Below are 27892 nucleotides of genomic sequence, written 5' to 3' on the forward strand. Positions count from 1 at the left end.
CTGTCCCATATGGTTTCCGAGGAGTACCTGGTGGATTCGAGTCGTTGCGTTCTGGTTAGCAGCTGTAGCTCTTAACTACTATGCCACCAGAGTTTCCTGTATACTTATAGGAAGATAAAAACCAACAAGTTTTAGGTGTCAATAACTTCTACCAGGAACTTAATTCTACCAGGTTTTATCCAGCTAGGTCAGGAAGATAGATGAGGTGTTTGAAAGCATTAAGTCCCTTTTTTAAGGCATCCTGTTTTTTTTTTTGGTTAGTGTATCACAAATTGTATGTGCTTTAGGAAGGCTTTGTTAAAGTTGGAGAATTAGTATACAACCTGACGTTTTGGTTAAAGATTTCGTGGAAAGATTACAGCCCAACTTAAATTTTAATATTTAAATAGCACTCTAAAAAAAAAAAAAAACTCTAGATAGTATTAATAATTTTAGCTTAAATTTTTATTTAGTGTCTAGCATACCATGATTTTTGGGTCATAAAAGTTGCTGATTGAGCTAACTACTAGAAATTATAGCGTTAATAATTACAAATACTGTTTTTCTTTTCATGCCAAAATGACCATAATTTTGTGAATATTTACAAGTTTTTTTCCGTTTTTTTTTTTTTTTTTTTTTTCAGTGATTCCAAATGATATTTCAAGTAGCCCTGTGATTTTAGGGGGACCGCCATCAAATGTGACCAACAACTCTGGAATTCTTGGAGTCCAAAGATCAAATGTATCAAGTAATTCTGAAATTCTTGGAGTACGGCCATCTAATGTTTCCAGTGGTTCTGTGATTATTGGAGCCCAGCCACCAAATATTCTAAATAACTCTGGAATTTTGGGAATACAGCCTCCAAGTATGTCGAATAGTTCTGGAATTTTGGGAGTGCTACCCCCAAATATGCCTAATAGTGCTGGACTCGTAGGAATACAGCCACCAAATGTTCCCAATACATCTGGACTTTTGGGAACACAGCCACCAGTTGGGCCTCAAAACTTACCCCCTTTAAGTATCACTAGTCAAAGGATGCCTGCAATGCCCATGTTAGACATTCGCCCAGGACTGATACCACAGGCTCCTGGACCAAGATTCCCTTTAATGCAGCCTGGAATTCCACCCCATCGGGGACTTCCTCCCCCATCAGTACTTGATTCAGCTCTTCACCCACCACCCCGTGGTCCTTTTCCTCCAGGAGATATTTTTAGTCATCCTGAAAGACCTTTTCTAGCTCCTGGAAGGCAAGGAATAGACAATGTTCCTAATCCTGAAAAAAGGCTTCCACTTGGAAATGATAACATTCAGCAAGAAGGCGATAGAGATTACCGGTTTCCTCCCATAGAAACCAGGGAAAGCATTAGTATGCCTCCCCCGGTGGACGTTAGGGATGTGGTTGGGCGACCTGTAGATCCAAGAGAAGGTCCTGGAAGGCCTCCTCCATTAGATGGTAGGGATCATTTTGGAAGACCTCCTGTAGATATGAGAGAGAACCTTGTGAGGCCAGGTTTAGATCATCTTGGTCGAAGAGACCATTTTGGCTTTAATCCAGATAAGCACTGGGGGCATAGAGGAGATTTTGATGAGAGAGAGCATCGGGTTCTGCCTGTCTTCGGTGGTCCAAAAGGCTTACATGAAGAAAGAGGTAGATTTCGGCCTGGAAACTATAGATTTGATCCTAGGAGTGGTCCTTGGAACAGAGGATTTGGACAAGAAGTTCACAGGGATTTTGATGACCGAAGAAGACCCTGGGAGAGGCAAAGGGATAGGGATGACAGAGATTTTGATTTCTGCAGAGAAATTAATGGAAATCGCCTTGGACGAGATAGAATTCCGAACACTTGGGTCCCACCTCCTCACGCTCGGGTTTTTGATTATTTTGAAGGGCCCACTTCCCAACGAAAAGGTGATAATGTGCCTCAGGTTAATGGTGAAAATACAGAGAGACATGCTCAACCACCACCTTTGCAAGTACAGAGCGATCCTGAACTTTATGAGAAACTGGCATCCTCAAGTGAGATAAACAAGGAGAAGAGTGGCACAGTTGCTGATATAGAGAGTGAACCAGTGGTAGAAAGCACAGAAACTGAGGGGACATAATCATCACTCAGTAGGTAAAAGATACCTTTTGTAAAGTTGTCATCTCTCTGTAATAGATTAATGGCTGACTGGACCATAGTTGTTCACTTTTGTCTGCCAGAATTAAGTTAATCTGATGTTCATGTTCACCTTTCTCTTAAAATAATTGTACAACTGACTTGTATAGACATTGCTCTTAATATGAACATGGTAGGTAAACATTTTTTTATTTTTCTGGTAAAATATAAATGTTGCCCCCAGATTCTTTTAACTTCAAGGAAATGAATAACAGCTTGTCGGAGACTTCCTATGGAAGAAAGAATTTTTTAGATACTACCATTAGGTTGGATATGGTGATAGATATATTTCAAAATAGCAAGCAGTGGTATATCTTACCCATATCTTTAGGCTGCTGCAAAATTTTAAGGTAATAGACAAAGCTGTGATATTTTATGCGAAGACTGGCTCTAGATATTTGAGGAGCACAATACAGAGATTTAAAAACGTGGTTTTGTAAAATCAGCACTATGGTCTCTGTTTCTCCAAAGTAAGTGTTTGTGATTTGTTCCTCATACTGCAGTGAGTGAAAAAGAAAACAACATAAATATTAAAGTACGTTTCAATGTTGGGTGAATTTTGTTTTTAGATGCCAATAAAACTTACTTGTTTGATAACAGTGTTCTAGGAATTGTATTTTTTTAACCTACAAATTCTTAAAACTTCGCATCGTAAGCAGCATGTGCTTAGTTGTTGCAGAAGTTTTATAATATTGCTCTTAACAACAATGAAGAACTGTGGGGTGGAAAAAGCATGGACTTTGATATAAAAATCATGCAGTCTTGTTAGTATGTATGTAATACCTGTGCATATTTATTGTGTAAGTCATATGTCGATTTTTCTCTTTGTGTGTTTATCTTCATGCACATACAGAGAAAAATAGAAAGTTGAAGAAGTTTAGATAATAAAATAGTCTTTAAAACCTAATAGGAAATTACAGGAATCTAGGTGATTAATACTGCTCATAGTTATAGCTCCTACTCTTTATGAGGGTAGAGTAGGAAGTATTGTAAAGAAATACATTGGAAGTTTGGCAATTCTTTTATAATATGGTTAAGCATGAAGCCAGATTTAGCATGAAGCCAAATTTCACACCAGTGCCTGCATTGTTTTGTTTTATACTATATTTGCTATCCTCTATAGGTAGTGCTAGCACTAATGTACGTACTGGTTAGTTGTCTGAAGTGAATTTCTGAAGTGTGGAATTAATTGCACAACATGTACAGTGGCATTGGTGGATTTAAAAATACTTGTATCCCAGGAACAAAGTGTCCATCATGTGCTTTGTAGGCTCTGTGTGACACTGTTTGGAGTAGCCTCTGAGGTAAACTGAGTAGCAGAAAAATTGGGGGTTGATTTCCTGTTTGTATCTGCTTTACAATTTTCATTTATTTGCCGTTTGTTTCTTCTTTTGGTTTTACATATACACACATACATATATGTAAAACCATTGGTTTTTAGTTTCTAATGGAAGGTTTTCATTTGGTTTTATGAATAGACATTTTGTTTTCTATGCATTTCCAACAATTCGTCATTTGCTCTGTTTATCTCAAATTCCTAAGCTATGTTTGTCAAGCCTCCAAAAAATGATAGAGCATGCCAGCCATTTAAAATGAAAGTGTTTTAATGACTAGAGAACTGTAAGAGCTGGAAGGTTCCTGGTCGAAAATAAAGTATTTTCTTTTTTACAAGTTCTGACTAGAGATAGTATATCATTTATTGTTTGGAGTAGTAGGTGAGAGTAGAAGTTTGATGTTTATCTCTAATGTAACTCAGTACAGTTAATAATTTGAATTGGTTTTGATTTTTTCCTAGTTTAACGAGAAAAACACATTGGCATAAAATTTTAATATTCAGAAAAGATTAGCTTCTCCTTAAGGAAATTACATTGACTGGAATTTCAGACTTTAGTTGCATTTATCATTAAATCACATTCACTTGGGTTAAGTAGCAATAAAAAATCTGAGACTTTTCAGTAATTCTTGATCCGAAGCTTTTATATCACTGTTGGGCCTTCATGTGCAAACTTGAAATCAGAATATGTTCAAGTGTTGAACTGATTTGAAGATTCTAGTGGGGAAAGTTACCTGCAGTTGTGATGATACTCTTTTTCAAACAAGCTGAAAAAATCACTGAGCCCTTGTGTTCATTTTGTCCTTGTTTTGTTGAATAATATTTAAACGAAAGGACATTATTCTTCCTCATACTGAATTTCAACCACGGAAGCTAGCATTCACCTTTTTTTTTTTTTTTTTTAAGCACTGGAGAGAAAAGTTAATTGTCTTACTTTGTAAGTTTAACATAGGACTTGTTCCATTTTTGGTGCTTTTGATCACAGTTCTGTTACTACAACAGTATCAATTGAAAATATGCAAGGAGTGACCTAGCTACTTTAATAAAATGTTTTGAAGTGCTGCAGGCAGTAACTAGTTAGACACCAAATCACATAGCATTTTATTTTGTCATATGTTAGGAAGAGGTAGTTTTCACTTTCTGCAGCGTGTAGTAGTGGACTTAACCATTAATTTTTAAGTGCTTTTTGTATGTCTGCAAACATTTCATGAAATATTAGCTTCTGTTTTAGCATAGATGTATGCAAGCTTATGTTACCGCAAAGCATAGATTTTAGCAAGTTCTACTCTGTCCTATAGGGTCGCTATGAGTTGGAATCGACTCGACGGCAATGGGTAGTGGGTATGTTAAAAAATGTTTAGCTTCATTCAGTAGATAGAATACTTTTGTATTCCTATTTTATTTCCATGTATAGGACTCGCAGTGGTTTTTGGGGCGAACAAATACTTTTAAAGATTCATAATGAAGGATGAAAATAGTATAAAATTATTTCATCAAAACTCTGGAAATGACTTCGTATAATACATAATTGATACAATGTGTTCATTATTTAAGCTATTACATTCTTACCAGAGCAGTTTCTTTTGTCCTCAAGATTTTTAGTTGCTTCATTAAATTTGTTTACCATATTTCACTTATACAAAAGATGATAGTTTATGGAACCACACATTTAGGGTTTTGGGAAGGTGGAAGTAACCTCTTAATTTGAAAAAGCTATTTTTTTTTTTTTTAATAAACACATTTCATCAGATTTAAGGGGGCAGTTTTACTCTGTCACATGAGTTGGAATAGGCTGACGACATGCAACACCAAGGTGCCATTGAGTTTAAGAAGCATCACTCAGAGAAAATGATTCGAAAATGACATGCCAGTGAGTTTAAGATGCATCCCTAATTCAGAGATGTTACAGGGTGAGAAGTGTCTTAGAATCAAAGAAATGCAATCTTGAAATTGACGTTCAGTTCAACGAGAATGTTTGCATTTTACTCTTGTAAATTTCGTATCCATCTCAACTTACTTATTGAGTGGTTAGAGAACCTCCCGATCTTTTTCTCACTGTGTATTTTTTTTAATGGGCACAAACTTTAATAGACAAGAAAATTTTAATTTAGTCAATTAAAAAAATTTTGTTATACCTTATGTGCCTTCATCACTATTACTTATTGGGTGCTAGATTTTTATAAAAACATTTAAACGACTTTTAACGCTTTCAAAGAAACAACACGTTAACATTTTTTCTCTTTAAAAATGAATATTTTACTTGCATAATATAAGAGGAAAGATCAAGTATCTATATTCATTTTTAAGATAGGCAAAATAAAAACTAAATTATTGCGTGTAAACAGATACTCAAGAGCTACAGTACTGCATGCAGTTTGGCAGAGAATTACAAGTGCTTCCTTAATTGTGCATATTGTGATTTTATAGTGCAGCTTAAGTGAATTGTAGACACTAAAAATTTCTTTTTCCACTTCTAAAGGAAAATTAAAAAAAAAAAAGGTTACTACTTTTTTGACAGGACGTTTAAAAATAAGATCCCCTCGATCCAGCAGAATTTTCTGCACTAGAATTTAAAAATAACGGCCCCAGGTTAATTTCTTTTGGGATAAAGGCCATACCTTAAAGTGGAACACACGTATTTGGAAATAGATTGAAATACACTAACTTCTGTGGTTCTCAACCAGAAAACGTATGACAGAATCACCAGTGGAGCTCTTTGAAGTATTTGGAGTATGATCACCACAGACGTGCTAATGCAGAATCTTATAGCTTAATAAAAAAATAGCGTAATACATACATATAAATTACACACACACATCTCCCTGGATGTGTGTTTTATAAAATCTCTGCATGGTACCACTTTAGATGTACTAAGGTATGTAAATATTTAATACACCGTACACTTGAGATTATTTTAGTGATATAAACTTATTTTTAGTGTCTCAACAAAGTATGCACTTAACCGTGGAATTAGGTGTTGGAAGATAAGTAGAAAGTAGTGAAGTCCATCATCACAAATGGTTTACGTTCAAGTATTAATTTAAAAATGAAAGGAATTAAAAGAAAGGAATGGAAGGAAGCATGTGTTGAGGGGGGTTTGTGGGAAGTATTTTTCACTCAAGTCAGACTTTCATAGAATGTCTCAAAGAAAAACACTTGATACCATATAATTATAGAAAGCCTTTTTGGGACAAAATACATCAGGGACAAGCAGTGATGTAACTATAGATATTTTTCTTCCCCTCTACTTAATTCACTGCTTTTTCAACAGACTATTCATCCAGTATGTACACTTAGAATTATTCTGCCTTGTTGTCTAAAGATTACTTAAGATATAGAATAAATAAGTAATTTGTAAAATATATAAAATACATTAAGGGATAGAATTGTGCTAATGGGTCAACTTCATATTGTATGAGAGGTTAGATGACCTACAGTGAAGGAAACTGAAAGCGTGCTTATGCACAGAGATCAGTAGATGCTAGAGAGAAATTTGAACTTGGGAGCTTGAACCAGGAGCTCTTTGCTTAACTTAATGTGCGTATAACAGTTGACTGGCGGGGCGGATGTGTAGGACTTAGTTTTTCTGTGCTTTGTCTCCTCCTCTCTCCCTCCCCCATGGGCAACTATCAAGGTTTTATTTTTCTGCCTTTCTCATAATGAACCTCAGAATCTTCTTCATTGCACTCCAGGCTCCTTTTTTACATATCATTCCAAGCAAGGACTGTCAATTGCATTTATTGTTTGGATCTTAAACAGTTTGCTGCCCTTGGCTAAGTGATTTCTAAGGTCATTTTCAGCATTTAAATACCTTGAGCTGATGAATTAAGATTTCTGCTCTGTGAATGACCAGTTGAGGAAGAGAAACTGAGCATAGTGGAACTCTTTCTAAAAGAGCACAGATTTTTATTGCTTTGGTGTTCAAAACTGGCTTCAACAATTGCTAGATGTATGGTTTTAGACAAGTTACTGAGCCCCTAAGTATCATTTCTTAATAGCTAACCTGCAGGGATACATAATTATTATTAAAATTGATGGTAATATTAGCTAACATCACCAACGGGCACGTACCACGTGATAGTAAATGGCATAATTGTATTACCTGCATAGTATAATTCTCATGGCAGTCTTGTGAGGTGGTTAGTGTTTTAACATCGATTTTGTTAAGTTAGAAATTCGAGTTAACTTCCCAAGGTCTTATCCATTGTAAATATTTGAGTGCAGGTTCAAACCCTGGCCTATCAGATTAAACATTCACTGTGTACTGCCTGATAACATGCCTGCACACAAATAACATGCCTGACAGTTAGCAGGGGCTCACCAACTATGAATTGTTTCTCTTTTTAGAAAATAAAAGGCAAATGTGTGCAGAAAAGCATAAATTTGAACAACAATCCACCCAGGCTTTTTATCCGTGTTGGGTATGACTACAGTTCAGTCCTAAACTTAGATTGTGTTTTCATTGTTACAAGTATACATGACGCTCTCTCCTTTAGCTATAGCTAAATAATCACTTCAACTTCATTTTTTTAGATTCTGTCTTCAGGATTTAGTTTATCTCTAAATGAGGCGCCTTGGAAAGCAGGCCTGGCAATCTGTTTCTCAAAGGCCACACGCGGCCTTGTAAACCCCATGGTGCAGTTTTATTCTACATACGTGGGGTTACCATGAGTCAGAATTGACTTGACGACAGCTGGTCAACGGGTTAGGTACTATTCTAGGTACTTTATATACTGGCACCCTGGTGGTGTAGTGACTAAGAGCTGCGGCTGCTGACCAGAAGCTACAGCAGTTTGAATCCACCAGGTGCTCCTTGGAAACCCTATGGGGCAATTCTCCTCTGTCCTGTAGGGTTGCTATGAGTAGGAATCGACTCGACAGCAATGGGTTTGGCATACATTAATTCAGTTATTCCCTACCATGACTGTATGAGGCAAATATTTTTTATCAAACCCATTTTACAGATGAGAAAACTGAAGTGCAGAGAGCGTAACTTGTAAGATAATCTCAGAACTAGTGAGGGGTAGAGCCAGGATTCAGATCGAGACAATCTCCCTCCAGTTCCCCTGTTGTTAACCTCTGCAAATACTCACCAACTACTGAGGATTAGAACTGAGAGTTGAACGGGCCTGTGAAAGCGTCCAGCATAACAACAGCAACACAATGGAATAATAATTTTAATTTTCTCAGTAACTAGCTATTTTGAGGCAGGCTTGTGTAGCATTGATGTTTGAAATAAGGTTTCTTTTTGAAAACGTTTACCCACGAATGAAATGAAATCCCACAACCCTTTTATCCTTTTGGATGCTTTGGTGCATGCCAAGCAGACAGAGCCAGTGACTTCTTGCAAATTTATTTGTTAGAATGTGGTTTTGGCAGCTCCTTTCTAATAGTTGGCATTTATGCACTGAATGTATTACCAAAACCTTGTACTCAGCTTTCTTGTCTATAAAATCAGTGTATCTCCTTATTTTAGGCATATCCCGTGCCTTGAATTAAGTGAAATGTGTGGTTACCTTTACACATAGTAAACATGAACTGTTGAGTGGTTATTCACCCCTTGAGTTCATCTCAGAAGCTAGACATTGTTCTTGGTGGCAGTGGACAAGTTACTTTCTTAGACTGTGCGAGGTGATTCTAGGTTTTCTTTCTCTTCAAATCTCCTATTCGAATCACTGAAGTTAAATTCATATAAGGCTTAATCCTCAACACTTCATGGTGCTGGCTGGCCTTTGGTAGGCTTTCCAGAGTCCTTGGAAAGATGACTCTAAACGTGTGGCCGTCACGGGACATGTTTACCAAGTTTGTGAATTATTCTATTTCTACAGTCTTGGCAAAGGTAATTAGTGTCTTGCTTATGTTTCTATGATTTCACGAAATAAAATGTTCTTGGATTTGAACAAGCATTTTTTTAATAACGGGGTCTTGTGTTTATTTCTGAACTAGAGTCAGTTTATACTTAAGTAAGGGCATTAATAAAATCAGACGTGTTAAATCTTTGGAAATATGAAGGATAACAGCTCTTTAAGAATTGATCTTTCCTTGTGTGGTGATAGTCATTACTTTGAGCTTTTCAGAGAGCAGAGGGTAACATTTAGCTTCTAAGAAAGTTCTGAAAAAACATGACATATCACTTGAGGTCATACCCAAAGTAAAGATGTAAGACTTCCTTGCTGACCCTAAGTGGCAAAACTGTCAAGGGCTCCATAAGGACAGTGTTTCTTATAAAATTATTTAATGGTATTTTAACTACAGCCCTCTGTTTTCAGCCTGTATTACTTTCTGAATTGCTGCCAGATAGTCTTTGACCACAGACTGACATGCATTCTCATTACAGGGAGAGAAGAAGGGCTTATGGGTGGAGAGACTAAAATTTTTTTAACCTCTTGGCTGGCATTCTACATAATTTATTATCAAAAATACTCTGCTAGGAAGGTTTTGTTATCTCTTCTTTACAAGTGAAACACAATATCAAGTAGAAACTCAAGTTGTCTGTGGTCACACAGATTTCTCACTTGCATAATTGTGTGAACCTGGATTTTGCTGACTTCAAAGCTGTGTTTCACTTTAAAAGATGCTCTTTTAGAAAGGTGGATTTTAATATCTGGTCTCTAAATTCTCTAAGGTCATAGTAAATTGACCTTGATTGTTTTAAAGTATCTCGTGTGTACTCCTGTGTGCATGCTCACACACACATAGCACCATGAAGAAAGTAGACACATTTTAGAGTGACAAAACATACATTTTTATAGAATTGCATTTTAAAATAATGTTCAGTGTTTTAACAGTTAAATTTAAATCTCTAATACATGTACTGGAAACCATTAACGGGGATAGTTAGCACAGTCTGTCTTTTTAGATGAGTTTGTAACACCCATACTTGAATTAAAGGAATTTGCAAAGAAAATCCAGTAATACTAGTTATTATGTAGTGAAGAATCTAGTTACTATGAATTATTCTTGCATTAAAAAATTAACACTGACTTTTAAAGGCGGAAGTTTTTTAAAACTTCATTAAACATAGCTACCTTGAAAATGCAGTGTTATGTCTTTCCATTGCACTTCTATAGTTAGTATTTTTTTTTTTTTACTGACAATGTTAACATTTCCTATTTTGTCTACTCGTTAAAATTTCCTGTCTAGTAAGTTATCTATCATCTTGCCATTTCAGTGGCTTATTAGAAATAGGTTTTTAAATTTCCAATTTATCCAGTGTCTTAAACCTTAATATATTTTTTTCATAGAATTAACTAGCAGAGTCTTTATTAGATCACATGAAGAATAGCTTTGTGTGTAACGATCTGCTACATGGGTGCTTACTAGGTAGAGATCTTTAACAAGGGCCCCTGGAAGTCTTATTTGAAGAGCTCCAGAGCATTTAGAACACTGCCTAGCACTAACGTGTCTTCACTGTTACTATAATTGTCGGTGATGACTAATAGAAACCTTTGGGACTTAACAAGTCGATGTTCTTTACTGATTGCAAATAATAAAGGTATTATTTATTCAGATGTAAATATTACAACTTCAAGTCAGGGGAAGAGGGAGCTTTATGGTTCTTGGACCTTTATAGGTCTTTTAAAGCACTTTCTACCTCCAGAGCCTCAAATCTTAGAGCTGTATGTGTGTTTTTGTTTCTCAGTACCACCCTTTAAGCACAGCTGTCTAAAGGAAACCCTGGTGGCGCAGTGGTGAAGCGCTACAGCTGCTGACCAAAAAGGCTGGCAGTTCAAATCTGCCAGGCATTCCTTAGAAACTCTACGGGGCAGTTATACTCTGTCCTATAGGGCCGCAATGAGTCGGAATCGACTCGACGGCAGTGGGTTTGGTTTTTTGGTTTGGGTCTAATGGATGAGACTAGTGGCAAGCTTCCTGCTGGCCCAAGTGGCTTGCGGGTTTTGGAGAGATGGCTGTGATCTAATTTCAGGAAGAATTAGAAAGTTTCCTTCCTTTTGTTAATTGTCTTAAATGTGTTCGGATGGTAACAATTTTGTGGTTAAAAATAGTATTGCTGGTTTTCTTATTCAGTGAAGTAGGAAATCAAGTTTTAAGAGATTTTTTTTTTCCATGAGACTTGAAAAAGGTTTATTTCATTTGAAATGAAACAAGATTTATACTTTTCCCTTGAATATATTCGTGCTGAGATTGTTGCTAACCACTGGACTGAACTAACCACTTCTTTAAATTGTGTCTGAATCAAAATTCATTGTATGGGAAACCACATTTAGAGAAATAATTTAAAAACAATTATTAGCTCTCTTTATATGATACTGATACTTTAAAAAGCATGTTTAGAGCCATTTTATCCCAAAGTATGTGAAGTAATATCAGGACCTCAAAAGAGAGATCTATTTGGTGAGACAAGTTACTTAAGTAGTGCCGATAGCAAACTGTGCAGTACAGAATGTAGGAATTGTAGGTACTCATTGGTTCTGAAACCTCTAGTCACCGTAGACATTTTAGGAAGACATAGTAGAGATCTCGGTTCCACCGAAAGTCACAAATTGCCACAAGAACAAGTTACCTATATTTTTAAATTTAAAGCAGTCATTTAATTTCTTATCAGAGCTTTAAAAAAGTAACAGATTCTTTAGGGGGGAGAATGCTAAATTTAATTGTTGCTGGCATATAGAAGGTTGAATTTGAAGTGGAGAGATCCCGTAAGTTGGTTAAAGCTGTAATCTTTCTGTCAGTTTTCAAAGGTCAGAAACAAAAAATCTTCCCTTTCTCTGCAAAGCAATTCTGTTTAACTGACAGTAAAAATAGGGAATGTGGGAATGTTCATGGATAAAGGAAAAATTTTGGTGGAGAGGATTTACCTGGCAGTCAATGGAAATAAAAGCCTCTGGCTCTGTGGATATTTAAGATATTCAAGGGTTGTGCACAAGGTTATGGCCTTTTTTTTTTTTCTTAGCCACTAAATAACCAGATGGAAATAATTTTAAGAGGATATAGGAATAGTATATCCAGATCTTGAAAATAGTCACCTAGTTTCAGAGAACTGAATGAGGTTGATACTTTGTGATTAGTCATTATGTCCTTTCTTTGTGTTTTTCTTGAGTTTTCCAAAGGATCACTTTTCTGCTTTCCTCATTGTTCTTAGCAGTTTAAACAGCCCTCTATTCCTTTTTGTAACTAGCTCAAAGTGGGTGGTGGTCTGGTGGAGAAACTGATTGTAGAGCACCACCTTTTGTTAGGTTGGTTGTCAAACACGCACTCAGGAACCTTACAAGGCACCTGTTCTGGCTGGGAGTGGTTGAACCAGGTTGATTTTTTTTATGGTAAATATTTTTTTCAGTTGCTCAGTGAGGAGACTGACTTCACCTTTATTTTTTTCTGGGCTGTTCTTTGTGCGCGCACAGAGTCCCTAGGTGGTGTGAATGGTTAACACACTCAGCTGCTAACTGAAAGATGGCAGATTTGAGTCCACCCAGAGATGCCTCAGAAGAAAGGCATGGTGATCTGCTTCCAAAAAATCAGCCGTTTAAAATCCTGTGGAACGTGGTTCTACTCTGACACACCTGGGGTTGCCACGAGCTGGAATCGACTCGGTGGCAACTGGTGGTAATACACACAGACACACACGTGTGAGATACCTCAGAGAACCTTCAGCAAAGTCTTGTGCATTTTCTTTTGACCTTTTTATGATGGTACCTTGAATATTCTGTTAGAAATCAGATGACTTAAAACCAGCGTCTCTTCCTTTTCTGCTTGAGTTTCACACCTGTTTACCAAGCTTACATTTCTTAGGAATTCTGTCTTTGAATCCTGGTGTTTTTCCCATCAGGGCCAACTTAATCTTCATGAGAAAAATGACTCCTTCCCAATGCTCCAATTACCAGAAATTAATACTAAGTATATATTCAGCGTAAAGAATGAGAATGAGCAAGAGAGCTGCCTGTAATTTTCAAAGCAGTTTCTGATAGCTGCCTAAAAAAATGCTCACTTCAAATCATTTTTGAGTCATTGAATCACCTTCTGATTTATTAGAGCCTTTTTTTTTTTTTTTTAACAGTACTCTGAAATTGCTACCCAGTGCTCTGAATAGTGTCAGTACTATGGTTCATTTTGTGAATTTGCTTCGGCTTCTTTCTTTAACCTCCCAGCCAGGTCCAAAGCTGCCAAGAAGTAATTGAAGCTGAAAGAGGCTTTGGAAAGAAGACCGAGGCAGAGATGGTGGGGACACTGCAGCATGGGCAGGCCTGTGCATGTTACTGGCCTTTGACTATTTTTATATTTTGTGTTCAAGCAAGAAGAAACTTTATTTTCTTCATTTTTGTGGCAGTTTTTCTTAAACATATTTTATGGGCATACTTTTGGCTGTTCTAATTTGAGAACCACTACTCTAAACTCCAAGGAGACCTGGTGGCGCAGTGGTTACGTACTCGGCTGCTAACCAAAAGGTCGCCAGTTCAGACACACCACCTGCTCCACAGGAGAAAAGATGTCACAGCCTGCATCTGTAATGATTACAGCCTTGGAAACCCTGTGGGGCAGTTCTGTTCTGTCCTGTAGGGTTTCTACAAGTCAGAATCGACATAATACCGGGTTTTAGGCTGTAATCTTTACAGGAGCAGATCGCCAGGTTCTTTCTCCCACGGAGCAGCTGGGTGGGTTTGAACGGCCAACCTTTTGGTTAGTAGCCAAGCATTTAAAGAAGTGTAGCGCCACTGTTTCTACACCCCAGTGCTCTCTACAAAAAAAAAAAACCCAGTGCTCTCTAGGTACTGCGTAATCTGAAATTTCCCTCTAACAACTGCTGAGACACTGGCGCCCTTGCTTTCCCCATCCCTCTGATCTATAGTTTACTTCTCTAGGAATCTTTGAAGCCCAGGGAGGGACTCAAATACATTCGGGTGCCTTTTCCCCTGTTTTGCACAATAGAAAGAGCCCCTGAACCTGGGGAAAGTTAGCGCTGTGGTATTCATCAGTGGAATTTGTCATGTTCTTACCCTACAACACACTAGTTTTTATCGAGAAAAAAAAAAAAAAAAGAGCAAGGGTAAAAAACGCGGAAGGTGTGCCAGCGTTTCCCTCCCTCCCTCCCTCCCTCCCTTAAGACAGACGTACGTCATCCCCACAGCCACGACAGGTGCTGGTCATCTATCCTAGGACTCCTTCCGGCTAAGCCCAGGCAGCCACCACTAATCACGGTTGTTGCTTTAGATAGGAAATATGTTCTTCCTCATCCCCAGTCCAGGAATATACACAGACACATACATGTGTGGGATACCTCAGATACCTTTTCCTCAAAGAACCTTCAGCAAAGTCTCGTGCATTTTCTTTTGACCTTTTTGTGATGGTACCTTGAATATTCTGTTAGAAATCAGACAACTTAAAACCAGCATCTTTTCACTCTTTAAAATTGTATGCATCTCATGAACAGTTGTCAAGTTTGCACTCTGCAGTTTTTCTGATCACTCAGGTGATGTTACCTGAATTGTTCTGTGCTGCTTTTCCTGAGGTAACACTACATGGAGATTATCGCTCTTTGCCTTCTCTTGTCTTGAGATTCAGAATCACTTCATGCATAATTTAATCGATTAAGTTTTCATGTTCCTCAACTCTTTATTTTTAAGCAAAAATATCAATATAGATAACATTATTAGCTCTTAGTTTTATAGATGTAATAATGCCCTAAGTATACTGGGATCTTATTTTCAGCTCTTTATAAGGAAAGGAATACTCGATGGATATGTTCAATGGAATAATTACACTTTCTGCCGTTTCTTTTAGATTGACCTTAGCCTTGTCCATAAAATTGTTTTAAATGATTACTAGAGACCTTTGTTAAAGTAAAACTATATTTAAAGCCATGTTAAAAAGGCAATTCTTTTTTTTAATTGAAGCACATTAAAGGAAAAAATTTTATAAGGGAACAGAATTGAAAAAAACTCAGAAAAAGAGAATGGAATTAGGACTAGTATACTTGTATTATTTCCCAAAGGGCAATATAAAGATTGTTTTAAGAAAAGAGCAAGCGTTGTTTAGCACCTAAATGTGTCCAGATTTCCTTTTGAAATGAAAAGGGAAAAAAAGCTTTCCATCAAGTTTTCATGTTTGTGAAATAATGGGTGCAGAGATGAGCCTCTGATGTCCAGGTGTGTTAGGGTGACATACTGTTCGTGAAGGATCGTGGAAACTAATGCATAGGGCCTTGCTTGCATACTTTTCAGTACTGAGCACCCTCAGAGATTGGATCCAGTTTAGTTCATGTGAAGAAAAGTAAAAACAACCTCGGAAGTTTGTCCACTTTGGAATTTGCCTGAAACTGATGCCTTGAAGTGACAGTAAAATCTGATTTACTTAATGTTGGCTCTGAGGTAATCTGATTTAGTAATTTGCAACAATAAGTAGATACATACAGAGTTGTTTTTCTATTAGTAGCTTAAAACTCCAGCCAGGTATTAAAATCCTTAGGTCTGTTAGCTATAATTGAATTACTTATGTCTAGACTGCTCCTTAACTCTACTGAGATTCACTTTCTCAATTTTTATACCTTTCCTGTTTTCAAATCATGTACAGTTTTTGTTTCTTTTTGGGAATAGAAACATAACCTAACAGCTATAGCGATAACCCTGATGACACGTTTGTTTTACTCACTTGGACGCAGGCCTGGGTTTTGTAGTCCGGTTTTAGATTTTCCTAAAATGCCCGTTATCATAGACCATCAGATCAGAGACCTCAAGCATGCAGGTCAAGCTGCAGTTAGCCGTGCATTTGGATGAAGTCTTTGTTCAGGTCACTCTGTAGAATATAGAAGTTCAGCTTAATTTTTTGTCCTTTGATCAGGACATACAGCATATCTGAAAGTGAGTCCACCTTCAGTTTTCTTTATTTGGAGGAAAATTGTTAACATATCCAAAGAGTTTACGTTTCAATACTCTGATCAACTTCCAGTGGTTGCAGAGCTTAGCCGTTTTGAGACTGTCCATGACCAGTAGTGTGGCTTTTTTTGTAGCGGAGAAAAGCATACTCTTGAATATATGCTTATTCGGTGATTTGTGTAACACAGATGAGAATCTTTGCCTGCAATAGCTAGGATTGTTGTTCTAGCGTATTTGTGTGACAGATCCTTGTGTTGAGATGCATTTGATCTCGACAGAAAGGTGTTGCGAAATGCAGATCCAGTTCTGTTAGTGACACGCGAAGTCAGTAGGTTGATGAATCCAGGAAAAAGACAAATTCGGGGGGCAGAGCTTCAGTTTTTCTTTTTTAATATATTTTTGGAAGATTTCTTTTAACTTTTGTATTGTGGATAAATATATATATATATATATAAAACAAAATTTGCCATTTTAACTATTTTTTAAGCATATGCTTCTGGCATTAGTTACATTTACAATGTTGTGCAGCCATCATCAGTCTGGTCTCTCCCCTTGTATGAGCACTGTGAGTGCTACTGCCTAAACTACTGTGAGCAACTACAGTTTCGGTCTTTTCAGAAAAGTATAACACTGTTAAAAAGTAACCAGATTTTCAAGTTGTAAAGAATTTATTTTATAGTTAACAGAGTCGTAAGACCAGTCACTTCTGACAGGGTATAGTAATTAGGCTTTCAGGACTCGGGTATAAATACTATTTTTTCCCCTATACTGAGCTCAGATATTCATGTGGACTAATACCCAGCCATGCATGGAAGTTAATATGACAGTGTCTCAAAGGTGATATCTAATTGAAAATACCAGATTATTTTACTTTTGTGTCTTAAATAAAAAGTCTTGATTGTAATGGATAGAATTTGGGACAAATAAAATATAGAAGCTTTCTTGAAGATTTTGTAGTTATAATAAAATTATATATGATTCAGGAAAAAATGATAGATTCAATTTTTACTCCCGAATCTCTCTTCTGGTGAACAAAAAGACGATTCTTCTAAAAGGCAGAAATCTTTGCAGGATGATGTAATTCCCTAATTGTTGGAAAGAAGGGTATTTTGATAAAGGTCTTTCAGTGCATTCTTCAAGGTCATACTCAGACTTTTCCGCTCACCAGCAAACACGCCCTCCTTCCCCTCCCAGCACAGGACCTTGCCTCTCCTTCTTACGGTGTGGCTACCCTGTGGAAACCTCTGTTTCAGCAGCCCTGCCAAGCTTCTTCCAAGTCATCTGGTTTCTGCCTGGAGACCAGGGCTTAACAAGGGGCGATTTCATGTAACCCCCACCACCCCATTCCTACATCTAGCAATGCCTGCAGACATTTGTGGTTGTCACATCCTGGAGGGGATAGGTGAGTAATAGAGGCCAGGAACGCTGCTAAGCATCCTGCAATGCACAGGGCAGCCCCCAACAACAAATAATTATTTGGCCCAAAATGTCAAGAGCTGAGGCTGGAAACCCTTGTCTAGTCTGAGGAAGAAGTGTTACTCCTTAGATCCAGAGCTAGTTTCTCTGTATCCTGTCCATCCTGTTTGACTCGGGACACTGCTACATTAACTATTTTTCCTGTACTTTTAATCTTTCCCTCTTCACTGGCCCCAGATTCTCCTATTAATGCACTCAAGTCTGTCTCAGCAATAAAAAAATAAAAGCTTTCTATAAAAAAGAAAACCTTTCCTTTGACTTTTTGTCTTTTCCTAGTTATCAATCTGTTTATTCCTTTATTCTGAGATCTTTGGAAAGAGTGTTTTCATTTGTCTCAATTTCTTCATCTTTTATTCTTCAGTCCACTGTAGTCCACTTTAAAAAAATTTTACGGTTTTTTTGTGGTAAAATACATATGACAAAAATTTTGCCATTGCACCCATTTTTTACATGTACTTTTTAGTGACTTTGGAAACCCTGGTGGCGTAGTGGTTAAGTGCTGTGGCTGCTAACCAAAGGGTTGGCAGTTCACATCTGCCAGGTGCTCCTTGGGAACTCTACAGGGCAGTTACCTCTGTCCTATAGGGTTACAATGAGTCGGAACAGACTCGACGGCAGCGGGGTTTTTTTTTTTAGTGACTTAAGTTACGCATCACCACTGTCTATTTCTGTAAGTTTTTCATGACCCCAAAACAGAACCTCAGTACCCCTTACGCCATAACTCTCCATTGCCCCCTCCCGCAGCCCCTGAGCCTGCTTTTGACTTTACCAATCTACTGGAATTATTCTTGCTGAAGTTACCAGTGATCTGGTAGCTATTTTTGTGGCTTATCTTACTTGATAGCACAGCAGCATTTAATGATAGCAATTGATTTCTTCTTTGAAACTTTTGACTCCTTTGGCTTTGCAGACTCCACTTTCCTATGTAAGTCATTGGCTTTAGGGGGTGCCCCCCCTTTGAATTCCACAACTCTCTGTGTGGTTTCATCCATGCCAAATGACTTCGCTTAGGACCAACATACCAGTGATTACACCATTGATACCTAACCTGCCTGGCTCTCTCAAAAGGTTTCTATCTAGATATCCCATAGGCATTTTAATATCTGTATTTTCTCTTCCAAATTCCACCTAAAAATATTCTTTTCCGTGATCACTGCTTGGCACTCCCATTCTTCCCGTCTCCCAGGCTAGAAACTAGGAAATCAGATTTCTGTTCTATACCCACTGCATCCCTCAGTGACCAAGTTCTTAGGATTTTTACCCATTAAACATCACTGAAATTCTCGTTTCCATTGCCCTTAATTCTCTTTCGTCGGCTCTTCCACAGTATCACAATCGTTTCCCAGACTGAGCACCTGTGAGTGCATCCTCTGCTGCGCTGCCAGAGAGGTTTTCTGTAATTTTCCTTCGTGGGGAGTACCCTCTGGAGCCGCATGGCCTTCTGAGCAAGCCATTTTACTTCTCAGTGCCTCAGTGTCCTCAAGGGGAATGAACAGGATAGCGCCAATTTTGAAAAGTGGGTGTGAGGATTAGTGTTTAAATACATGTAAAGCACTTGGGGGAGCCCTGGTGACACAGTAGTTAAGAGCTTGGTTGCTAATCAAAAAGTTGGCAGTTCAAATTCACCCGCCACTCCTTGGAAACCCTATGGGGGAGTCCTGTTCTGTTCTGTAGGGTCCCTATGAGTCAGAATCGACAGCAGTGGGTTTAAAGCACTTGGAACAATTCCTGACACATAAATACACAAATGATAGCTGCTACTGTGTAGTAATATCATTAATGTTGTAACATAAATGTCAGCACACTTAGCTTCTAAAGGCCTACCAGGTGAAACCCACACTACTTAGCGTGACAGCTTTATGATCTAACTCTTCACGATTAACTGCTTACCTTACTGCTAGAACCTTATCAGATCTGTCCCATAAATACCTGTGTTTCAACAATTCCATATTATTTGCAGTACCTCCAGGGTGCGTTGCTTCCTCTTGGTATTTATTCTGCCTGAAATGCTGTCCCCATCTTCCACGCTATGCAAAAAACCAGAACAAACCTGTTGCCATCGAGTCGATTCTGACTCATAACGACCCTGTAGGACAGAGTAAAACTGCCCCGTAGGGTTTCTAAGGAGCGGCTGGTGGATTCCAACTGCTGACCTTTTGGTAATCAGCCATAACTCTTAACCACTAAGCCACCAGGGTTTCCCCCCACTATGGAGACCTCTGTTTATCTTCAAGGCAGTGCAAGATGGAGTCTTCAGCCTTTTCTTTTTTCCCATAGAAAATTAGCCTTTCTCTTCTCATGCGTAGCTTTCTTATGTTACTCTGCAGTTCTGGTCTAATTATACTTGTTACATGTGTACCTTTTTTTTTTTTTTAAACCCATGAGCACATTGAGGAAAGATCAGATCATATTTATGCTCGTAGTAAAGTGTCTGTTTTATAGTATACGTTTAGTTAAAATATGTTGAAAACATAAATGAATGCTAAGAAATTAGAAGAGTCAGATCACACTGAGATCTGGAAAAATTCTTAGTTCCTTGATACACAAAGCCTTGGGATAGGACCGTCAGCATCCCTAGGACGTTAGAAACTGAATTGCCATCTCCATCCCAGACCTACTGAATCAAAATCCACATTTTAAAAAGATCCCTAGTCAATTCATAGGCATGATAAAATTGGAGAAGTGGTACTCCAGTTTATTTTGGTTTTCCTCATGTGGATTTGCATATGTTCGAATGGAGAGCTGTATATACACGTCTGTATACACGTAAGTATAATTTTTCATGTTTGTAAAGATTAGAGAAATAGGTAGTTTTGTAAATAGGCTTAAAAGCAAGAAGAAACAAAGTAAAACAAATTTAAAGGTACGGGACAATTCAATAGTGTGTTAAATTTTTATTCTACTCCTCCAAAGATAGGAGCCCTGGTGGCACAATGGTTCAGAGCTACAGCTGCAAACCAAAAAGTCAGCAGTTCGAGTCTACCAGCTGCTCCTTGGAAACCCGACGGGGCAGTTCTCCTCAATGACAGTGGGTTTCTGCAAAGATAATTGCAGAAGCTCTGTGTGACACTTGTTTCTGACAAGGAAGGGAGACCGTTTTAACTAGAAAGTGCTACTTGGTATAGTTAAGAGTTTGATTTGATAGCACCTATGATAATCTTTGTAACAAGAACCTTGAGTCATTTGCACGGAAATATTTTTCATAGAGTTTGAATTTCGCTAAATCTTGGGGCAGGGGCTGTGGATTTGGATTGAGGTGATATGTTCTTAGACTTCTTTGTCCCTTTCTGATTTGAGGGGGGATTCTCAAAGATTATCCTAGACCTCACGTTTTCTACTAGATACTAGCAATGTCCCCTTAAAAAGTGAATATAATTTAACAAAGTGTGGAAGGTTAAAAAAAAAAAGTTTCTTGGATGAGACGAACGGAGCCCTAGTGGCCCGGTGGTTAAGAGCTTGACTGCTGACCAAAAGGCCGGCAGTTGGAATCTGCCAGGTGCTCCTTGGAAGCTCTGTGGGGCAGTCCTACTCTGTCGTATAGGGTCCCTGTGAGTTGGAGTCAACTCAACACCAACAGGTTCAGTTTTTGGTTTTTGATGAGGTGGAAAGCTTGGAAACAACCAGATTGGAAACGATCAAGGTTTTATCATTTAAGTAATATGACTCAAGCGCATTAAGAGATGCACCTTCTGTGCTTTAAGGCTGAATGCTGTTAAAAATGGCACAATTTTTGTGTAACAAACGTAGGATTTTAGTTGTAGTTAGTGTTAGGCTTAAAATTTCTATTACAGAATTTCCGAAAACATGGGGTATCTGATATTTTATTTGTTTAATGGGTCTGAAAAAAAAGACGATTCAAAGTTAAATATTTTGATCAGACATTTAGGGTTCCAAGTTTCTTGCTAGATTCTTTGAAACAGTTTACAAATCTTTATTTTAAATTCTGAATTTCAAAGTTGATTCTAAAACTCAAATATAGATGCTTGAGTAGTGAGAGAGAAGGCATGCACCACGTATGTTTATTACTGGAATGTAGAAACAAACTCATAGTAAATTCAGCAAATCCTTATTGAAGAATATACATATTCCAAGTTCCTTGATAAGTAACGGTGGTGGTAGTCGGTGATTGACAAAGATAGGCAATTAACAAAACAGTGCCTTTGCCTTCAAGGAGCTAACATTTCAGTGGGTAAGACAGCCAGTAAACTACATTTCAGTATGTGTTAATTGCTGTAACAGAAGGATAGATACAGGATTCAGCTGGAAGACAGAGGGGGAGCAGGAGTTGCTGGATTTCTGTTAGAAGATGCAGTTTTATTTCGGCAAATTAACTCCTTTAGTCCCCATCCTCATTTATAAAGTGGAGAAAGTAAGTATATCTACCTGGAGGCATGTCCTCAGGATTAAATAAAAATGCATGTACAGTGCTGAGTACAGCACCTAAGACATGCTGACTGCTTGGTTAAGTTTTGGCCACTAGTATTGTTAATTAAAAAATAAGTGGCAGTTACTTTGTAATTATACAGAATCAATCTTTCTGTTTTCTGTCTCCTTTCCTCTTTTTTTTTTTTTTAATGGCCTCAGTGCAAGGATTTGAAGGAAGCGTCTCTAAAACCTTGGAAGTCGATTTTAAGTTTCTTTGGAAGCTTATTTTCCCTTTTTTGTCTGCCCCCTCCTCCAACATGAATAACCTCAGGCTCCTCTTGCTTTTTAAAGTTTCCAGAACTTTCTATGCTCCTTTTACAGCATGGCGTCTCACTGTTCAGTCTCAGATCTGTACTGTTTAACATAGTAGCCACTAGTCACATGTGAGGGAGCCCTGGTGGTGCAACGGTTAAGAGCTCAGGTCGCTAAGGGAAAGGTTGGCGGTTCAAACCCACCCTGCACTCTGCAGGAGAAAGGCCTGCCAATCTGCTCACGTAAAGATTACAGCCTAGTACTGCCCTGCACACGTGAGGCCACTAAGTGTCGGAATCCACTTGACAGCACCCAGCAACAGATACATGTGATTATTTAAATTAATGAAAAATTCACTTAGTTGCACCAGCCACGTTTCAGATGCTCAGTAGCCACATGTGGCCAGTGGCTACTACATTGGACAGCACAGTTATAAAACATTTCCAGAAAGTTCTATTTTTTAGTGCTGATCTAGAACAGGAAATGCTGAGAGCATAGAGCCCGGAAAGTGAGCCATTTACCTTACAGTTTTACTACTCAAAATCCTCTCTCCCCCATTATATTATTATTATTTTTAAGTGTATCGCCTTTGGTTATTTTCCACTAAAGAGTTAACGATGTTTGAACAATTTTGATTCTATTTTTATAAGAGTGCAAACTCTGAATTGGTAATTCTCATTTTGGACTTCTATTAAAATATCATAGGGTCGCTATGAGTTGGAATCGACTCAATGGCAGTGGGTTTTTAATTAAAATGTGAGGTTTTTCTTCAAATTAGGTAAAGTTTTAAAACAACATTTTTAGACAGAAGTCTTTAAAATGTTATTTCTGATTGAAGATAACAGACTGATTGGGTTAATGCATATATTCAACAGAATGCTTTAACCCCTTCTTTCATACCAGTCTTTTATATATTTGCCTTTTTTTTTCTGAGTGAGCACGATTTTTGCAAATACAAACAGTGTTGAGTTAGGGTGTCTCCACTGCACCTGCCGCTTACGTCTGCAGTGTTACTTAGCGCAGAGGTACAACACGCTGACAAGTTATTGTGAATAAATCAGCCCCACCCTTAAAAATCACCACCACTGCCCAGCAAGGTTCTCTCCTCTGCTGCTGGCAAGCTTTCCGTGACTGGAACTGTTCTGGTTCGCATACGGTCCTGTCAGCTTCCCAAGACCCGTCCATAATTGGTCCCAGAAGTGTCCTCATGAGTGTCTGTCAGGATTTTCTCAGAGAGACTTAAAAAAAAAAACCTAGACCCATGAAAAGAAGTTTTCTTAATTTCCAATTTGTTGTGATAAACATGATCCAGATTTACAAATACGTAAGATTAACAAATACTGAGTTTCTTTTCATACTAGGAAATTTGTTACTACCATTTTACCCCGTTCCATTTAGAAATTTTTGTATACTTTATGAAACCTTATTCTCTACATTATAGAGAAATATCAGTGATCGTTAATAATTGTTCTGAAAAGTTGAACATCAGATCAGAGTTCACAGTAAAGTGAATAATCTTTTATTTAATATTTTTAAGAGCAGCTGGATTTTAGAGTTTGAAAGCACCACGGAAATAACCGGCTAACACTGTTTTTACACAAGACAAAACTTAAGTTGTGACTTTTGTTCATGGTTACAGACCTTTAGTTAGCAGGAGTTTTTCAAATATACTTGCCATGAAATAAGTTTATGTATAATACACGTTTGTAGTTTATACGTTGCCGTAGAAATGAACTGACCAAATTTGAGTTCAGAGAGACTCAAAGAAGGGAAGTTATTTCCTCTCAGCGTCTCCACTTTTTTATGTAAATGGGGCCAATTACTGAATTTATGACAGCTCAAGTGGTTGTTCTGAGGACTTTTTAAAAAGTAATGCAAGGTACTACTGCATGCTACCACATGACAACCTTGGGAACAGTTTGCGAAGTCAAGGAGCCAGACACACAGGACCACGTGGTGTATGGTTCCATTTATATGAGATGTCCAGAATAGGAAGATCCATGGAGACAGAAAGTGGATTATTAGTTGCCATGGGCCGGAGGCAGGGAGCAATGGGGGGTGATTGCAGGAGGTTTTGGGGGTGGTAAAAATGTTATGGAACTAGAGGTGATGGTTGCACAGCTTTCTGAATGTACTAACCGTTGAGCTGTACACTTGAAAAAGGTGTATTTGATGGTACGTGAATTCTATTCCAATTAAAAAAAAAAAAAAAAAGCAGTAATGCATATACAGCACTTCACAGGTGCCTGACACATAACCACTTGTCTGTAAAGATTAACAGCTGCTGTTCTTATGAATTTTAAGGAAATAATGCAGAAAAACCGGGAAGTGTAATATTTAATATTTTATTTCACTATCTAAAATACTTGGAAGTGACGTAACCATTAATAGCATATTTTGATTCATTATTTTTGTCAGCACTGGTTTCCAAATTCAGATGTTAGCTTCATAGCATCTTTTGGGCTGGAAAGGATCCTGTGTTTTGGTCAATATGACAGTATTATGTCAACAATATTTTCTAATTATAGAAAAGTAAAAACCAATCCTAATGAGAGTCGTTCACCCTCAGGTGGCCTCTAGTTGCCATGTTGATAGTTCTGTCCTTTTTATGAGTTCGGAAAAAGAGAAGCATGGAGATAGAAATTTTGAATGGTGTCAGATTATGTGTGTCTTCAGTTTGGGACTTTTAAAGTCAAAATGATTACAGCTAATATCTAATGTTTATATCTACTAAGTACTGAATAGGGCACACAAGAAATAAACTCTATACCTTAAATTAATCCCAAGATGGTAGTGTAATAAAGTAGACAATTCAGTGCTCTGATCTGGGGGTAAAAGTGATGTCTTAGCTTCTCCTCTCAGCTGTAATATCAATGCTAGTCACTTAAACATGTAGCAGATTTTCTGATTAACTTTCAAAATCTATAATAACAAGGTACTAGTAAAGAAAAAAATTTGCCATCAAGTTGATTCTGACTCATGGCAACCCTATAGGACAGAGTAGAACTGCCTATAAGGTTTCCAAGGCTGTAATCTTTTTTTTTTTTTTTTAATTTTTATTGTGCTTTAAGTGAAAGTTTACAAATCAAGTCAGACTCTCATACAAAATCTTATATACACCTAGCTATATACTCCTGGAAACCCTGGTGGCGTAGTGGTTAAGTGCTACAGCTGCTAACCAAAGGGTCAGTGGTTCGAATCTGCGAGGCGCTCCTTGGAAACTCTATGGGGCAGTTCTGCTCTGTCCTGTAGGGTTGCTATGAGTTGGAATCGACTTGACAGCACTGGGTTTATATACCCCTAGCTGCTCTCCCCTAATGAGACAGCACACTCCCCCTCTCCACCCTGTTTTTCCGTGTCCATTCAGCCAGCTTCTGTCCCCTTTGGCCTTCACATGTCCCCTTCCCTCCAGCTGCCCAGATAGTCTCATATGTCTACTTGATCCAAGAAGCCCACTCCTCACCAGTATCATTTTCTGTCTTGTAGTCCAGTCCAACCCCTGGACTGTCTTGGGCTAACAGAAGGTCTGGGGACCATGACCTCCAGGATCCCTCTGGTCTCAGACCATTAAGTTTGGTCTTTTTACTAGAATTTGGGGTCTATATCCCACTACTCTCCTGCTCCTTCAGGGATTCTCTGTTGTGCTCCCTGTCGTGGCAGTCATCGGTTGTAGCTGGGCACCATCTAGTTCTTCTAGTTTCAAGCTGAGGTATTCTTTGATTTATGTGGCCCATTCTGACTCTTGGGCTCATACTTACCTTGTGTCTTTGGTGTTCTTCATTCTCCTTTGCTCCAGGTGGGTTGAGACCAATTGTTGCATCTTAGATGGCCGCTTGCTAACATTTAAGACCCCAGAGGCCACTCTCCAACATGGGATTGAGAATGTTTCCTTAATGGTTTTTATTATGCCAATTGACCTAGATGTCCCCTGAAACCATGGTCCCCAAACCCCCACCACTGCTACTCTGGCCTTCGAAGCGTTTGGTTTATTCAGGAAACTTCTTTGCTTTTGGTATAGTCCAGTTGTGCTGACCTCTCCTGTATCGTGCATGTCCATCCCTTCACCTAAATTAGTTCTTGTCTACCATCTAATTAGTGAATCCCCCTCTCCCTCCCATCTCTTGTAATCATCAAAGAGTATTATCTTCTTTGTTTAGACTATTTGAGTTCTTATAATAGTGGTCTCATGCAATATTTGTCCTTTTGCAACAGACTAATTTCACTCGGCATAATGCCTTCTAGTTTCCTCCATGTTATGAAGTGCTTCACAGATTCATCATTGTTCTTTATTAATGCGTAGTATTCCATTGTGTGAATATACCATAATTTATTTATCCATTCATCTGTTGATGGGCACCTTGTTTGCTTCCATCTTTTTGCTATTGTAAACAGTGCTGCAGTGAACACAGGTGTGCATTTATCTGTTCATATGATGGCTCTTACTTCTCTAGGATATATTCCAAGGAGTGGGATTGCTGGATCATACGGTAGTTCTATTTCTGGCTTTTTGAGGAAGCGCCAAATCAACTTCCAAAGTGGTTGTACCATTTTTACATTCCCACCAGCAGTGTATAAGTGTTCCAGTCTCTCTAAAACCTCTTCCACATATATTCTGTGTTTTCGGGATTAATGCCGGCCTTGTTGGTGTGAGATGGAATGTCGTTGTGGTTTTGATTTGCATTTCTGTAACGGCTAATGATTGTGAGCATTTCCTCTTGTATCTGTTAGCTGCGTGAATGTCTTCTTCAGCGAAGTGCCTGCTCATATCCTTTGCCCGTTTTTTAATTGGTTTGTCTTTTTGTAGTTGAGTTTTTGCAGTATCATGTAGATTTTAAGAGATCAGCTGCTGATTGGAGATGTCATACCTAAAAGCTTTTTCCCAATCTGTAGGTAATCTTTTTACACTTTCGGTGAAGTCTCTGGATACACGTAGGTGTTTAACTTTTAGGAGCTCCTGGTTGTCTAATTTCTCTTTTGCTGTTTTTGCAGTTCTAGTAATGTTTTATATACTATTTATTCCATGTACTAGGGCTCCTAGTGTTTTTCCTATTTTTTCTTCCATGAGGTTTATCGTTTTAGATTTTATATTTAGGTCTTTGATCCATTTTGAGTTGGTTTTTGTGCATGGTGTGAGGTATGGGTCTTGTTTCTTTTTTTTTTTTTTTTTTTGCAGATGGATATCCAGTTATGCCAGCACCATTTGTTAAAAAGACTGCCTTTTCCCCATTTAACCAATGGTATAATCTTTACAGAAGCAGATTGTCACGTCTTTCTCCAGAAGAGTGGCTGGCGGGTTCAAACTGCAGACCTTTTGGTTAGTAGACAAATGCTTAACCACGGTGCAACCAGGGCTCCTTTGAGCCTCATAATGCTGGTAACAGCAAAAAAAATTGACGGTTTTGTTTTAAGGGCTTACAAGTTAGATAGTTGAAGACACAGAC

The 27892-nt window shown here is 38.1% G+C and overlaps 1 protein-coding gene across 3 annotated transcripts in view; it reads left to right on the forward strand.

Moving 5' to 3' along the window:
* The window catches only part of SCAF8 (SR-related CTD associated factor 8), a 168116-nt gene that overhangs the window by 92888 nt on the left and 47336 nt on the right, over positions 1-27892 (forward strand). Inside the window, exon 21 of one of the 3 annotated variants that reach the window (XM_049904397.1) lies at positions 623-10489. In XM_049904397.1, the coding sequence (XP_049760354.1) occupies positions 623-2082 (1460 nt within the window). In that variant the 3' untranslated portion in view covers positions 2083-10489. Of the gene's footprint in view, positions 1-622; positions 10490-27892 lie in introns of those variants that run through there. The other 2 variants (XM_049904389.1, XM_049904391.1) reach the window with 2 other exon arrangements.

This window comes from Elephas maximus, chromosome 1, assembly GCF_024166365.1.
Source record: "Elephas maximus indicus isolate mEleMax1 chromosome 1, mEleMax1 primary haplotype, whole genome shotgun sequence".
Taxonomy (NCBI): Eukaryota; Metazoa; Chordata; class Mammalia; order Proboscidea; family Elephantidae; genus Elephas; species Elephas maximus.